The sequence below is a fragment of the Daucus carota genome, chromosome 7, assembly GCF_001625215.2.
Source record: "Daucus carota subsp. sativus chromosome 7, DH1 v3.0, whole genome shotgun sequence".
Lineage (NCBI taxonomy): Eukaryota > Viridiplantae > Streptophyta > Magnoliopsida > Apiales > Apiaceae > Daucus > Daucus carota.
The window spans coordinates 33,834,073-33,848,918 of NC_030387.2; the positions used below are offsets into that span (position 1 = coordinate 33,834,073).

At 35.1% G+C, this 14,846-nt stretch overlaps 1 protein-coding gene and 1 long non-coding RNA gene across 6 annotated transcripts; one reads left to right on the top strand and one right to left on the bottom strand.

The window, feature by feature from the left end:
- Nucleotides 1-1,873: 1,873 nt before the first annotated feature.
- On the bottom strand, nucleotides 1,874-4,754 carry LOC135148001 (uncharacterized). Its single transcript, XM_064082096.1, has 6 exons — nucleotides 4,611-4,754; nucleotides 4,207-4,477; nucleotides 4,043-4,130; nucleotides 3,075-3,199; nucleotides 2,584-2,780; nucleotides 1,874-2,080 (listed from the first exon to the last, which is right to left on the bottom strand). Exons 1-6 carry the CDS (start codon nucleotides 4,752-4,754, stop codon nucleotides 1,874-1,876), a joined length of 1,032 nt encoding a protein of 343 aa, XP_063938166.1.
- Nucleotides 4,755-7,716: 2,962 nt separating this feature from the next.
- Nucleotides 7,717-14,635, top strand: LOC108195176 (uncharacterized). 5 transcript variants are annotated; one of them, XR_001801457.2, is made up of 8 exons: nucleotides 7,721-7,978; nucleotides 8,235-8,440; nucleotides 9,646-9,732; nucleotides 10,248-10,832; nucleotides 11,145-11,239; nucleotides 11,317-11,453; nucleotides 13,268-13,452; nucleotides 13,534-14,634. It is a non-coding gene; the product is annotated as an uncharacterized LOC108195176 (long non-coding RNA). The 5 variants fall into 5 exon arrangements; XR_010285368.1 differs by having other exon boundaries at nucleotides 7,717-7,978; nucleotides 10,227-10,832; nucleotides 13,268-14,635; XR_010285369.1 differs by having other exon boundaries at nucleotides 7,718-7,978; nucleotides 11,145-11,207; nucleotides 13,268-14,635.
- Nucleotides 14,636-14,846: the final 211 nt, after the last annotated feature.

The window sequence follows — 14,846 nt, forward strand, 5'->3', positions numbered from 1 at the left end:
GTACAATGATGGTGATAGTGTCTCTGTTCGAAGCCATGTTCGGCAGCTGTTTGACTATCCGCAGAGCCGGTGATTGACCGGTGCAAACAGCCCTACAGCACAGGGCCTCAAATTTGGGAGGGCCTCCAATATTCGAGCCCATGTCATTTATACATAAAAGTATGATTAATATATAATTAATATATAATTTTTATTTTTTATTCCAAATGATATATTACTATTATTATTTTTTATATATTAAATAATATTAACATATTTAAAATTAATAATTAAAAATTAAAAAATATTAATAATTTAATTTTGCACAGGGCCTCCTAAATTATTGAGCCGGACCTGACTATCCGCACTGCCGGAGCTATGTTTTAAAAATGGTCCCCTACCTTGAATTTCTTGCCGCGGGTGAGCCTGTTAATCCACTATTTATCAGTCGAATAGCTGACATGCGCTGCAAAAACCATTTTGTCGCATTGTCTGCTCCTGAGGGCGAGGAAGTAGAAAGTGTGGTTAACTGTGATGCATGCAACATCTCTTTAGTTGTAGGAGCTTTTTCACGCTCTTAATCCCCTTTCATGGCCGAGGTTATGGTGTGATTTCTGTTAACGGAAATTGAAGTTTGTTTCGATGTTTAGTCTTTCCGAGTCTTGTCCCCTGTGTATAAACCCTTCATTGCATGAGTGTCGTCGTTGTTATGTGCAATAAATTTATCAAGTATTCCAGTTGTCGAAACGCTTTCAGTGAGTTGTAAGTAAATCTATCAAGTAACCTAATTAATTTCTGACTACACATCCATCTGCTTCTCCAATTTAAGTTTCCAACTATTTGTATTTTTAATTCCGGATCAATGTTTAGACCACGCTGAAGAGAGTTCAGTACCTGAGTTTTTAGTTCATATATGGAGAGTTTATAACAAATACACAATTAACCCGGTTAATTTTTGAAGTTTATACTACTCTTGGCGGCTCATTCGAGAAGCCTCTGTTTGTGCACACAAACGAATGTTTTTCATATGGGAATGGAATAGTAAATCAGCAAGAGGGGCTTATTTAAAAAAAAATATATATATATTATCAGGATGTGGGATCACATATTAGCATAGCAAGGAAATTTTTGAAAGATGGACCTGTTCTAAAATGTAGGAGGAATGGATGGTATTTTAACTTATATTATAAATAGTTTAAAAAAAAAAATTCGGTAAGAGTTACTTTCATTTTCAAATTAATAAACTGTACCTAAACACAAATTCTAAAAGACCTGGAAATTTTATTAAGGAGAAAAATTCACTGGACGAAGTATATGCAATGTTTTAGATGATGATAAGCACCTCATCATTCCCACTTATGTCTTTATTTTTAGGGCCCCCACCCAACCCCTCGCTTTTATTATGTTAACCTACCCTACTTTTCATTTATCTCTTTGCACTCCTACAAAAGACCATTACGCCTGCAGGCCATTGCTGTTGAAGCCAGTCAATTTTCTTCGATCATTTCTCCCAGCATGATTATGCATTTCATAATTCTTTGTCATTTTTGTAAAGCAAAAAAGAAATCGAATTTTACTGCAACTCAATTCCAATGGGAGCAAAGAACAACACATCTCTTTACATACTGCCCCCCGTCCATAATAGCCGCAAATCATCTCCGTGCCACATAATTTTTAAAATACTATAGCATGATTTAAAGACTTTTTAACGCGATAAGTTTAACATCACAAGCCAAACAAAGGTTTAAAGAGTTTTGAACGCGATAAGTTTAACATAACAAGCCAAATAAAGGTTTTGTGCAGAATAATAAAACGGGGTACGGAGTACGAAGGTTTGATGAAGTGGTCGGGGCACATAAGTTAATAGAACTATAACACTCAGCTCCATTGCTGGTCATTCCATTCTAAGGCGCTTGGCCTTGTTGCCAGATTCCACAGTGCCAGAGGTTGATGGTGTTGCGGATGAGCTCTCGGATACGCGGGCGACAGTATACTCCTCGCAGCCGTGTGTTATGTTGTATTTTGTGATTTTGATCTGGAAAGCACACACCTTTCCGACGATGTTGTTAACAGCTGCGGGGATTCGCTCAATGTCGGAGCCCTGAAATTAGAATATAGGTCAGTTGAGTCATGTATAGTCTTGATAATTGTACTTTAATTGTGTTGTGTAGGATAGGCAGAATAACCACCTCGCCAAGTTCATTAAGGAGCTTTTGAATGGGTATTCCAGTCAGCTGTTCCGCTTCCTTGTTGAAAAGGGTTACCGTAGTTGTTCCTGTGTCATCTTGGATGCTAGCCACTATCCTATAGCTGAAAGGACTTGTGCCTAGTTAGAAAACATGGTATGTTTCGCTTGGAAGTTTTGTAAGGGGGAAAAAAATTTACAGCGGGGCATATTTTTTTCCGTTAAGGACTTCTGTTACAATCGCTGAATATTTAAAGATATTACCGCTGTGTCACTGTTACAGTTGACTCGTTGCAAGCATTGCAGCTAAAAATTCCGTCCGTTGGGTGCACAGCTCTTGCACATGTTGAGCAGCAATTATACATCCATCCATTTCCATTAAGCACCTCTGTTATTGTTGCAGTGCAAAGGCAGCGTACCTGCTGTATAGATGCAAGCGAGAGCCATTTAAGTTGTGCAGCATTGAGTCTCTGTTGTGTAATTTTTTCAGCGGCTAATAATATAGAAGCTTTTGTACTTACATCTTTGCCTGGTGGAATTTGCAGTTCCAGGACATCTTTGATGGCCAGCTGCTGAGTATCTTTGTCGTCAGCACGAACTGGACGCTTGTTGGTGCCTGCAGTTTTACTCCGGCCTTTCCGCTTGAATCAGATATCACCTTCTTTAAATCATTCAGTGGTGTGTAATCAATGTTGAAAAAGGTTTTTGTTGCATCGGTGCTTGATAGAGAGGGTTTATCTGCGTTATTGTGAAGGTGCATGTGTTAGTGCATAGACAAATGCCAGGTTATTAATTATCAGTTTTTCGGAGTACCTACATGTCCTCGATTAGCAGTTATTCTCTAACTTCTTATACGTTCTTATTTGTTATAAAAATTTAAAGATGTGTAGAGTTGTCCTTTGCGAGGTACCTGAGAATTGTTTTGCTAACAGTCCAGTGATTGCAACAAACATTGCTGATTGGCTCCCAACCTCTATGCCTGCATGAAACTGATATGCCTTTTCGTCCCATAACGTCACTATCATCTTCTGATTTCTGTAAAGCATTGAATACAGCACATAGTTTTTTTTGTATAGTCGTAATCCTCTATTTTTGGTGAATATTTCATATAAATGTAAAGTACGTTTGCCCAATCAAATACTTTGCTATGTGTAGTTGCTGAAGTAGAATAAAGAAACCTTTATAGTACTTTATAAAATGAGATTGAACTTGCCTAATTTACATGGCCTATTTTAATGGTACATATGATGGAGGTGCAGTGCAGTGCCCTGGAAGTGAAAGGTGCTAAGGAGTCTAATTTTTTTGCTGGTGAAGGCAATTATCTGTTAGTTAGCCTTTTAAACATCTGTGATGGTTTCATTGTACAACGCATTTGCAAATTATGAGTGAGCACTTAGTAGTATTTATCGGTCTAGATCACAGAGCCTCGAAACAAGGGCCTAATAAAATTGGGTGAGGAACCCTAGGCTACATGTGTTGCATTTGTTACTCGCCCTTATAAAGCAATAGGAAAAAAATGGAAGGGCATGACTTATTTCATTTATCTGCGAGGTTATATTTCTATTGTTTGCAATTGTACAAGCATAGGAAATTTGGTAGCACAGTCCTGGCATAATCTGGTGTTACACTTGTTTTGAGTGAAGACTTCTTATGCCATGCACCGGGTACTCTTAATGGAGGGGACAGGGGTCTAATTTAGGACCTTGTAATATTGACCGTTTATCACACTCTGTGACGTTAATTACATACTTATTTTTTTTTGAGGTTTTTTGTAAGCAAGATTTAGCAGTGAGTGGTGTCCGAGCATATTAAGTGTTTTTTATCACAGCGTGAGAACAGGGCTTGCGTGAAAACAAATGAGATTAGAATAGAGCATACTTGTTGTCAAGGAGAGCAACATCTATCTTTTCCGACCCATTGGTTCTTTTTTCCAGTCGCCCGATGCTGGTCACCATGCCAATGACATCTGTTTGAATTGAAAATGGCAACGTCAGATATGTAGATAAATTAAGATATATTGTTGACCGCATCTTCTAACTTACCTATTAAGTTGTTGACGCGTCCCACCCGGGCTCGCACTCTGTCAAAGGGCTGTAGCTCAAATATATAGTTCGGAATGGCATCGTTGTTTTCAACCTGTTCAATGCTGGTCTTATAGAAAAAGTTGATTGCCATGTCTTTATCAACACTTTTGTAAGTCAATGGGCCCGGTACGATCTTGAAATTTGTGATGTTGCAGACACCGTTTTCCTTCAGCTTAGGCAGGAATAAGTTTTTCTGGTTGTTGCGTACTATTACTAAGATGTGATCGCCCTATAAAAAAAATTGAGGATCCTAAAATATCCCGTCGACATGTAATTCTGCTATCATTTAACTGTAGTACTGTAAATTGGTTCTATACAGTTTTGCAATGAACATGTTTTGTGTAATTTATTAGAACGGGTACCTGATCATCCATCAAGATTACGTTTGTGTGAAGCACAGTCCCGTTCTTTCTGTTTGTTGCCTCCCAGACACGACCAACACGCACTTGGATCCTCTGACCATCTGCTCCTGTTTGTAATGCTGCTCGGATATTTGTTTGGGCCATTTTTTGCTTTCTGATGTGTGTACTTATGTTTTGGCTGCCTCTCCTTGTTGTCCAAGTGTTTGTTAATTTTGTATATATAATATATACTGTTGATCCCTTTGAATCCCAAGAGCCTTGAGTTTTAATAGGGTCTAATGGGTTGTAGCTAGGCAATCAGTTACATGCAATGTGTAATAATACAGATGTAGTTAAGACTCTTAAAGTATGGAAGAAGTTTTATCTGAATCAGCTTAGCTTATCCAATTTTTGGTAGCTTTGTCATGGATGCTAGAAATGGTTATTTTTTTTAGGATATCAGTTTTTTTTTAAAATCCAGATTCCGCATCCTTGCGATATCCAGCTGAAGCTTTCCAGAGGTTTTATTGTATAAGCTCTTACCTGTTATGCCGCGTTTAAATTTTCATAGATTACTAAATTCATTGTTCGGTGTGGAAGGGAGGTTGTACGAAGAAGTTTGGTCTCAAACTGTTTAATAAATTCTTGTTTCATAACAGTTTGAAAGACACCATTTTATGTTGTTGCAAACCTTGTTGAAACGACTAAATATAATTTGATCTTTGGGGAAATATTTATTTATGTGATAATTCAGTTGTAATGACAATAAGATCTGCAATGTTGCGGGCGTCTATTTTTACGCTGACTTCTGATTTGCGTTTTATATATTTGAAATAATGTGAGCCCAATTTAGCAACAGGTTACAGTTGCCTCTGAAAGCATTTCATATTGATTCAGAATGCAAGAGGTTTCGCTAAATTGCACATAGTATGACTTTTGATTATTTGCAAACATATTATTGTTTTAGCAATGAAAGTGTTGTATAAATTTGAATTTTTGGTTTTCGGATTGTACTTTTGCCAATTAATGGTATGACATTTGTGTAGTAAGCTCCCATTATCAATAAATAAAGTTTCAGTAGTATTATTATGTGTCTAAATAATTACTCCCTCTGTTTTTTTTTATATGACACTTTTGACTTGTGCACGTATCTTTAAGTGGGTTGACCGGGTAGTAAAACTTATTATTTTTAACTGATTTTTTTTGTAAATTAAAATTTTGATTACATATTTTTATTCAGAAAAAGAAAATTTCAAAAATAATACTTTTAACTACCCGATCAAAGCACTTAAAAGTGTGTGCCAAAAAGTCAAACGTCATCTATTAAAAAACAGAGGGAGTATAAGGCAGAAGCTACATCTCATTTGTAAAATGCAGCTTCGGATACGATATGACTTGGTAAACATTAATCAGTGTTATTGCGCGAGCATATAATTTTTAGTTTTACTATAAAGTGTTATTGTGTTACAGTTGAAATTTTTAATATTTAAAGTGTAGTTTATAAGGCTGTTATGAGCGTATAATTATAAATATTAGACATGCATAAAAATAATTTAGAATATTATGTAGCAACCTATTATTTTGCAACCACTCATGATCAAGGGCCTCAGGGTGGAGGTTTTATAAGTCCGCATTATCTCTAACCATATTTTAGTGCCTTGTTACTTCCATTCTCTGTTTTTTGTGTTGGTAAAAAATTTGTATAAATTAAAATTTGTAGTACTTGCGTGGTCACGCATGTAAGCTGTTATATAAATACTAGTTGATGACCCGTGCCAAGCACGGGTTGAAATAAATTTTTAAAATTTATTAATTATTGGAAGGATAATGTTCTTTCAATTACATTATCATATTCTACAATCTGCAGATTATATTCTACGATAAAATCATTGCAATCAAAAAAATAATACAATCATTTTATAAATCACTAAACACTATATATGTTCTAAAATATAACTCATAAAGAGAATAATGATCTTAATGATTGTTAGAGTTAAAAAATGTTGATGATTAATTGATAATTATATTTAAAACTACTTACAAATGATAAATTAAAACAAATTTGAATAATTAAAAATATTATTTACGACTAAACTAAAAGATTATGACAGTACTTACTACAACTTAAATGTGGATTTTATGGAACTTAACTCTAACAATAGTTTTATTTTAGGAAAATCATTATATTGTGTGATGATTTTTAAATTGTGAAAATAATATTTAAGATCAACACATATAAGTTCATTTACAGTGTCTTTAATCTCAAATAAAATTCAATTTTTTAAGTCGTAATTGTTATATTCAATCTAATAGGCAAACGTTATGTATAATTATATTTGGAGTTTTTTAATATAACAATGGTGTTGTAGTTGTTTGACAAACTAATATGTAGTTTGACAAAGTTAATTAACTTTCCAAAACTAATTTGATATCAAATTTTTTGACGGTTGTCTTGAGTTTCGATTCTTTTATTATATGTTTCAATACGGACAATGGTTTCATTCTCTTCAAGTTTCTGTTTGTCAAGTCAGTGCTACCACCGCCTTATTCATCTTTATCGCAATATTCTGAAGAGCACGGAATGAATTAAAATTTATATTAATAATTTGTAATTATTTTAGATTTATAACATGTATGTATAATGTTATTTAATTTTTAATTGTTTTAGACTTATGATAAGCATGTGTAATGTTTGTAGGTTGGAGTTTTTGCACATCTAGGATTGACAGTTGTTTGTATGACAAATCTATTATCTATACTATACTATAATAAGCCAACATGGGTATAATTTGTAGTCGTACAAATTTTTGGTTTGGTCACATTGATTTGGTGATTCACTTTCTACCTAAAAGTCTGTTGCACGTAGAGTTCTCATAGTCTTACATCTCTAAACAGTTTGATATACTACAAGATAAAAACTCCAATTTTATTCTTTTAAATATAATTTATAATTAGTTAATACTAATCACTAATAAAATGATATTAAAATTAAAATTATATATAATAAATTCAAAATAATATAGCCTCCCGTGCTTTGCACGGGTTCAAGGCTAGTATATATAATGCTGCAACAAGGATTTTGGTGAGCCAAAATATTCAGTGCGAAATTACATTGTTACCCCTTATTTGATGGTCAAAATTACATCCTTCTCCCTCGTGTAACATATTAACGCTGCATTTTCAGTTGCTTGCTGGGGGAATTCCTGCGGACATGCTCGAGACAGAGACAGATCTGCTGTGCATCACCAGCGTATCCTCACAGTGTTTACTGTTTTGCGGGCAGCGCTGAGGTTTATCTTTCAAGGTGTGATGCTCACTCTGCTGCCGGTTATGAAGCTCTACCTGGTTTTGGTTTACACGAGCTTCGTCCTCTCGTTTGTAAGTGTTTGGTATGTTCCTGAACTTTAATGCTCTGGTTTTGCATTGCTGGATTACACGCGTCTTGGCACGTTTTTGTTCTCTGTGTACTTGGAATTATTCTTTGCCGCAAGGACAGTATGTCAGAACTTTTTACAGAAACTTTCCGTTGCAGGATCGTTCCTATTCCTCAATGCATGCATATAACTGTTCTATTAGTGATTTGTGTTTTTTATATTTATTTGTTATTGGTGTTTTCTTTATTTTGGCACAACTCCTTTTTATCAGGTATGGAGTGCCACACTGTTTGATGAAATGTTTAAATGACCTGATTTTTTTATCACCGCGATTTGTCTTTGGTTCCGAACCTGACATCATGCGTAGCCTTCACTTCCTAATTCCAGTCAAGTCTCATCATCCATCGTGCCTTTTGACTCGTGGCCTTGTCAGGCTTTTCCAATTAAAAAGGGCTAATATGCATTTCCCACTTGAAGGTACAGACTCTTAGCTAGATATAGTCACTTCTGTCTTGATTGTTTATGCATAACGCTATCAAATTGAACAAGGAATACGTGTTTGCTATTGTCAGTACAGGGTTGGGTTTGGTGTAACTTGTAAAAGTTATGACAACTTAGTATAACTTTGTGTACGTTGCCACTAAATTTGCAATGTGTGTTTCGCTCTGCGCGTGTTGTGCCCTTTTTCGCCTTTTGTGTGTTTATGTTTGTTATTTATGTGTTAGGCAGCTTAACCTTGATCTAATTGAAAAATCAAGCTCTACTTTGTGTGAACAACAAGTTCTCCTTCCAAAATTTGTCTAATTATAAATATCCTCCTTTCAGTTTTTTTATGATGAATTAATGTTTCCTCTTTATGCTTCAATGTGTATAATTTCCCAGGTGTGCTTACTACTATATGTTGTTTAATTTACCAAAATAATTATAGAAATTGTCGGTACTGGTGAAATATTATGGCTTCACCTAAGCCTTATTAGTTCATATATATGAGTAAATTTAGTTATTTTGGTTCAATGATCCTAAATATTCCTTTTTAGTGAGACCATTCTTGTCTAAGAATATGTGGTGATAACATGTGGGAAATGGCACTGAACAAGAAATATTATGGCTCACCAAGTCACTATCCCTTGACGAAAAAATTCCTCTTAATTTTTGTAAAATGAAAATTCGTACGTGCAATAAGTAACTTATGTGTGTGTTGTTATACCTCATAATTGTAATTATGCGATCACTAGAATACCAGTTTTTTACTAAATATACTAGAGGTATATATGACGTTGTTGTGTCTAATAGTGTGCACTCTCGATTTTAAATGGCTAAAAAATTTTAGATTCCATGTATGAATGTTACTGTTTTAACAGCTTTAGTAAATACAATATAAGGAAGTTCAGGTTCAGTCACAAATTTTTAAAAAAGAATGCAACTAAATTACATCCATATTCATATCTAGATCATCCTAATTTGACAGTAGACAAATTATATTACAAAAAAAATTCTTATCAGTTTAGCTAGGATATAATCTGTAGTAACATTTAGGAATGTAATTAGGCTTGATATAAATTAATTTCTGCTACATTTTAGGCTTGAATTAACCATGTGTCAACTCGGCTTGAACACTGCATATCTTACTCTTAAAATGAAAAGGAATTGACAAAGTGTTGTTCAATTACCTGGAAATGCAGGGACTACTAGACAACATCAAATTAGTGCCTATTAATCTTCAAGAGAGGCCTATCTGGTACAAGGAGAGAGTTTACCCAGAGAATAAGGTAACATATTTTACACCATTTTTGTTTATCAGTAATTGCTTCGTATTTAGGTATCAGGGAACAAACAAACAAGATATTCATTCAAATATTTTAAAATATGGGTATCACGTGATGTCCATATTATCTTATTCAAGTGTTTACACCAATAATTCTGCAATCCTGGGGGTCGTATGTTGTACACATGGATAATCACTTTGTGCTTTGAACCAAATGAATAGATGGTTAAGGGTTGTAAAATTGCGAAAAAGTTGATTTCATAAACAGATCATGGCCCTCAGAATCTGGATACAGACCAGCAAGAACCTAATTAGTATTGAGCCATCTCTGCTCTCCCCAACTCCGTCCCTTCCTCCTTTCTCTCCGAATTCAAATCAGCTCAGAAAGATACAAATAATATTTTCTTACCTGTTATATAAATTAATAAACCTGCGAGCTTATAAACTTTCTATAATAGTTTAGTGCTTCTATTTAATTCGGTGATTTCTCACTGTCAGGCAACTTGTACATGATTACAGGCAACACCAGGGGTCAGTGTGGAACCTAAGAAGGAAGAAATGACCGAGGCCTCAAACAATGGGGTGGGTGGGGGCGGGGGGTAGTTGTGAGGAGAAAGAACGGAACGAGGACGCAACAGCAGCACCTCGTAGGAGGACCGGGCGTGATGATTAGAATGGATGAGAATCTGATGCCCTTTTGAAGTGGTCTTTAGTTTGGCTTCTGTAAGACTCCTCTAGATTTTGATAGTATTGCCATTACTAATATTTTGCCTTGATTATGGATATTCAGTGAGTTTTTACCTGTTAAGTTATTATGTCAAACAATGTATGACAATATAAATGAGATTTTATCTGATAGGATCCGATTAGCAGTCGGTTCCATCTCTTTGACTATGCTGTATTTGAACCATAATTCAAAATATAAAAAATAGAAAAATTCATGGTATGGATGAGCTCGACGGTATCTTATTGTACTGGTTCCATTTGTGAGGAGAAAGAACAGAACGAGGACGCAACAGCAGCACCTCGTAGGAGGACCGGGCGTGATGATTAGAATGGATGAGAATCTGATGCCCTCTTGAAGTGGTCTTTAGTTTGGCTTCTGTACGACTCCTCTAGAGTTTGATAGTATTGTCATTACTAATATTTTGCCTTGATTATGGATATGCAGTCAGTTTTTACCTGTTAAGTTTATTATGTTAAACAATGTATGACAATATAAATGAGATTTTATCTAATAGGATCCGATTAGCAGTCGGTTCCATCTCTTTCACGATGCTGTATTTGAACCATAATTCAAAAACAAAAACAAAAAAACTTCATGGTATGGATGAGCTCGACGGTATCTTATTGTACTGTTTCCCATTAGGTTGTTGTAAAATTTGGTGTCAAAGGTTGTTTGTTGCTGGCTAACAGGGGTTTATGGCTTTGCTTGGGAGAGACCAAGGCCGTGGCTGACTAATAATAGAATAAGCTCAAGTTCGTACATAGCATTAGCCTTGTACACCCCTGTATTACTCTGCCCTCTCTATTAAATTACTTCTTTAGCCGGATTAAATTACTTCTTAATATAATGCAACCTTTGCAGTTATTTGGCTGGGGAATTCCTGCAGACACGGTATTAGCCTTGTACACCGCGACCTCCCTTTTCCTCTGTTTGTTCTTTGTGTGTAGTGAAGCCTCAGATACAACTAATGTTTATTTACATGGTGGCCTACTGATCAGGTTTGTCTGTCTATTTACTTTTGCTACTACAGTCGTGTATATTTTATTTAAAAGATGATATCCAATGCGCATATAGAACTATGTTTTCTATGTGTTGATTGCTAGGTTAGTATTAACAATGGAGTTTAGGCCAATCCCCTTCTATATAAATGATATTTCTTGGAATCTTGGGACCAGTTGTACTCTATAAAAATTATTATTCGAATCAACAAGACAACAGCCAAAGCACTGAAATAGGAAACCAAGTAATCAAGCAGGCTTGAGGCTTCACTTATGTCTTCCATTATATGAAGAAGAAAGCAAAATGAGATAGTCGACACTATATCAAGCTTGGTTTTGGCTAACAAAGCAACAGTTTACTATCTAACTAATGCTCAAAACCAATTTAATCAGTCAACACTAAATAGACTTGGATCTTCTTTTATTCAATTATTCAGCAGGTCTTCCCAAAACTACTTATTAAATTTTTTGCTTTCTCTGTTATATCACTGCTGACTCTCTTCATAGGTTTCTTTTAGTTCCTGCTTTTTTAAAGAAAGTGTTTTTGCCACCGGGACTTCGACGCCACCAAAATCCTTTCTTCCTCATTCAGCATAAAACTGCCTTCGGACCTCAACACTTCCATAAACATGACCACTTGCCTTACTTCTCTTCTTACTGACTGTTTTCACAAGTTTGTCCAAATTGACTGATTTAGCTAACTTCTGCATTAAACCTGGAATTCGGATCATTTTTGCCAGAAATGCTATGATATGTTGTTGATTTGTCTCTGCCATTTTTTATTCTGCAGTGAGTTAGATTGTGTTGCTAGCTAGAGTTGCATTTCGGTCTAATAAGATCTTACCAATATTAATACTAAATTTGTAGGAAGCGAAAGATAGAGAGGCCGCAGAATAAATAGTTTGAGAGATTAAGAGTGCGTTAATGATCATATCCGTTTGAAAGATTAAGAGTGTGTCGATGATCATATATATATTGATGATATAAGAAGCATGTTAGGAGTGTAATTAAGCAGCCATATTGTGGTTCTTATCTTGCTGAAGTTCGAATAATTTTTTTGTAAAGTTTGTCTCTTATAGGAGAAACATCTAGCAAGAATCCAAGAAGATTCCTACAAACTTCTATTTTAATAATGTTACCAAAAAAATTGGATATATCCGTGTTACAAAGTCCCAATCTACTTCATATATTTTCTAAAAGCTTTGCAACTTTGGTCAAGTTCCGAGCCTTCGTCCTGCTTATCGTTCAGTGATTCTTAAATTAACCTCTATATTTTTTACACAATGCTCAAATTTATGTGTTGCAATATTTTAAAATTTACAGCCATTGGTGATCTCTTTGACATAACCTCGATCTCCAGTTTATTTTAGCAGAGGAATATTAAATTAAATCAAAATCCATAACTTAAGGATTATAAATTTTCTTATTTTGTGTCAACATCATTAGACAGAGTTTAGTGCCATTAGTTGGAAAATGTGAGTGTCAATTATTTACCAAATTCAGCACAGCAGATGGAAGCAAGTCCAGAAGTCAAGTGTCCTTTACCATAATTTCTTGCAAGAACTGGCCTGTATTTCTGTATATTAATAGATTCGCAGCAAAGCTTGACTCTTTAGCAAACTTATATCTATTTTTGGAAAACGCTGGACATCGCCAAAGTATGGGGACAATATCCTCAAATCAATGCAAAACCGCATTGTTTACAAAGCATTATAATACTTTGATATATTTAGTTATTGACCAAGTTTTAAAATTCCACGAAAATGTGCTCTTAATGTCTACTGTTGCGTTTGATCTTGCTCGAATTCTTTCAGGGATTCCACTATGTGGCATCTGGACCAATGGCCAGGTCATCATACAAGGCTCGTGAATATTACATTAAGTCCATGATAGAAGCAGACCGAGCTGCATCATCATCATTGCATTTGACAAGTTTTGCCCCTCTACTGTCATTATCATACATTAGCTTAGCTGAGTACTTCTTGCTCAAAGTGCATATGTACGATAGTGTTGGCTCTTTTAAGAATTTCTATGCAAATACTAAAAGCATCCCGTGATTCATTCGTATGTGTTTCTGCAGGAGCCTATGATGCGTGCAGGTTGTAGGCTGTCCTTGTCATGGCAAGGGAATGTTTAGCATCAGAGAATACAAAAGTAGCTGTGTGTTTAAACTTCCTGCAACACAACATATATGTAATATTCCAACCTCGCGCGAAAATCTACAAGAGAAAAATTCTTTTGTATTCTCAGTTGAGGATAAATTCCCAGAGGCCTGGGATCAGGCGGCATTCATATGTGGTGTTTTTATTCCAATATATGTGGAATTGGTATTTTTTAAAGCAGTCTGCAGGTAAGGTATGGTACAGTAAGATCAAAGCTTGATTTGTTCATTTGGTGAGGGTTTTACAGAAGGGCTTTGGGTCTGCTGGTGCGGGGTTTTTAAATGTGGAAATTTCTGTGTTGTTTCCTAAGAAATTTGCTTGTAAGGTCTGATCTCGGAGATTGTTGTTTGTCTAGATGCTGAGGTTGTTTTGATGTTTATAAATTTCAAAGGCATTATTTTCTGGTTACACAGATCAAATTATTGCTTATGTTATCTTGATTTGGTATCAAAGACCTTGGTGCTTCGTATGTTTTTTAATGATTCTGGTTTTGTTAATGTTAGGGTTCCATGCGATCTTGTGAATACTCCAGGTGGTTTGGAGACTGGTTGTTTGCATATTTTCAGTGGAGGGGTTTCATTTTAGGTGGTTATTAGTTCGCTTGGGAGTCTATTATGACTCGGATTTGCAAATTCCCTTGGTGTAATATTTGTGTTGGTCAGTTGAAAATGTTGGTGAGTGAAAGGGTATTTTCGAAGTTGGTCTTCTCTAGGTGCAATTTGTATGGTTTATTGTTTTATTATCTTGCTCCTGGTTTGTGGCAATTTCTAATAGGATTGGTTTTATAATTTTCTATGCTTGTAATTTTGTTTGGACATTTATTATTTTATAGTTATTGTGTTTATTTGTTGGAGTGTGTTCCGAGAAATATTTTGTTTGGAAATTGGACCTGATACTTAAGAGTTTTTTTAATCTTTTTTTTTTGTTTAATTTATAAAGTTCATGTGTGGTGCTGTCTCATTTATCGGAAAATATACAACTCTCATATAGTAACATAAACTAGAACATATATGGTGTGAAGGAAGCTAACGCAAAACACAAATTATTTCTCGGTTTGACATGAAAATCTGTAATAAATCAAATTAGAGCATGCCCGTGCCTCGCACGGGCTATAAAGCTAGTTATATATATAATCTATACTATACTATAAAAAGCCAATAATTTGTAGTCGTACAAAATTTTGGTTTGGTACTCTCCTCTCAAACTAAAAGTCTACAACATGCAGATATCT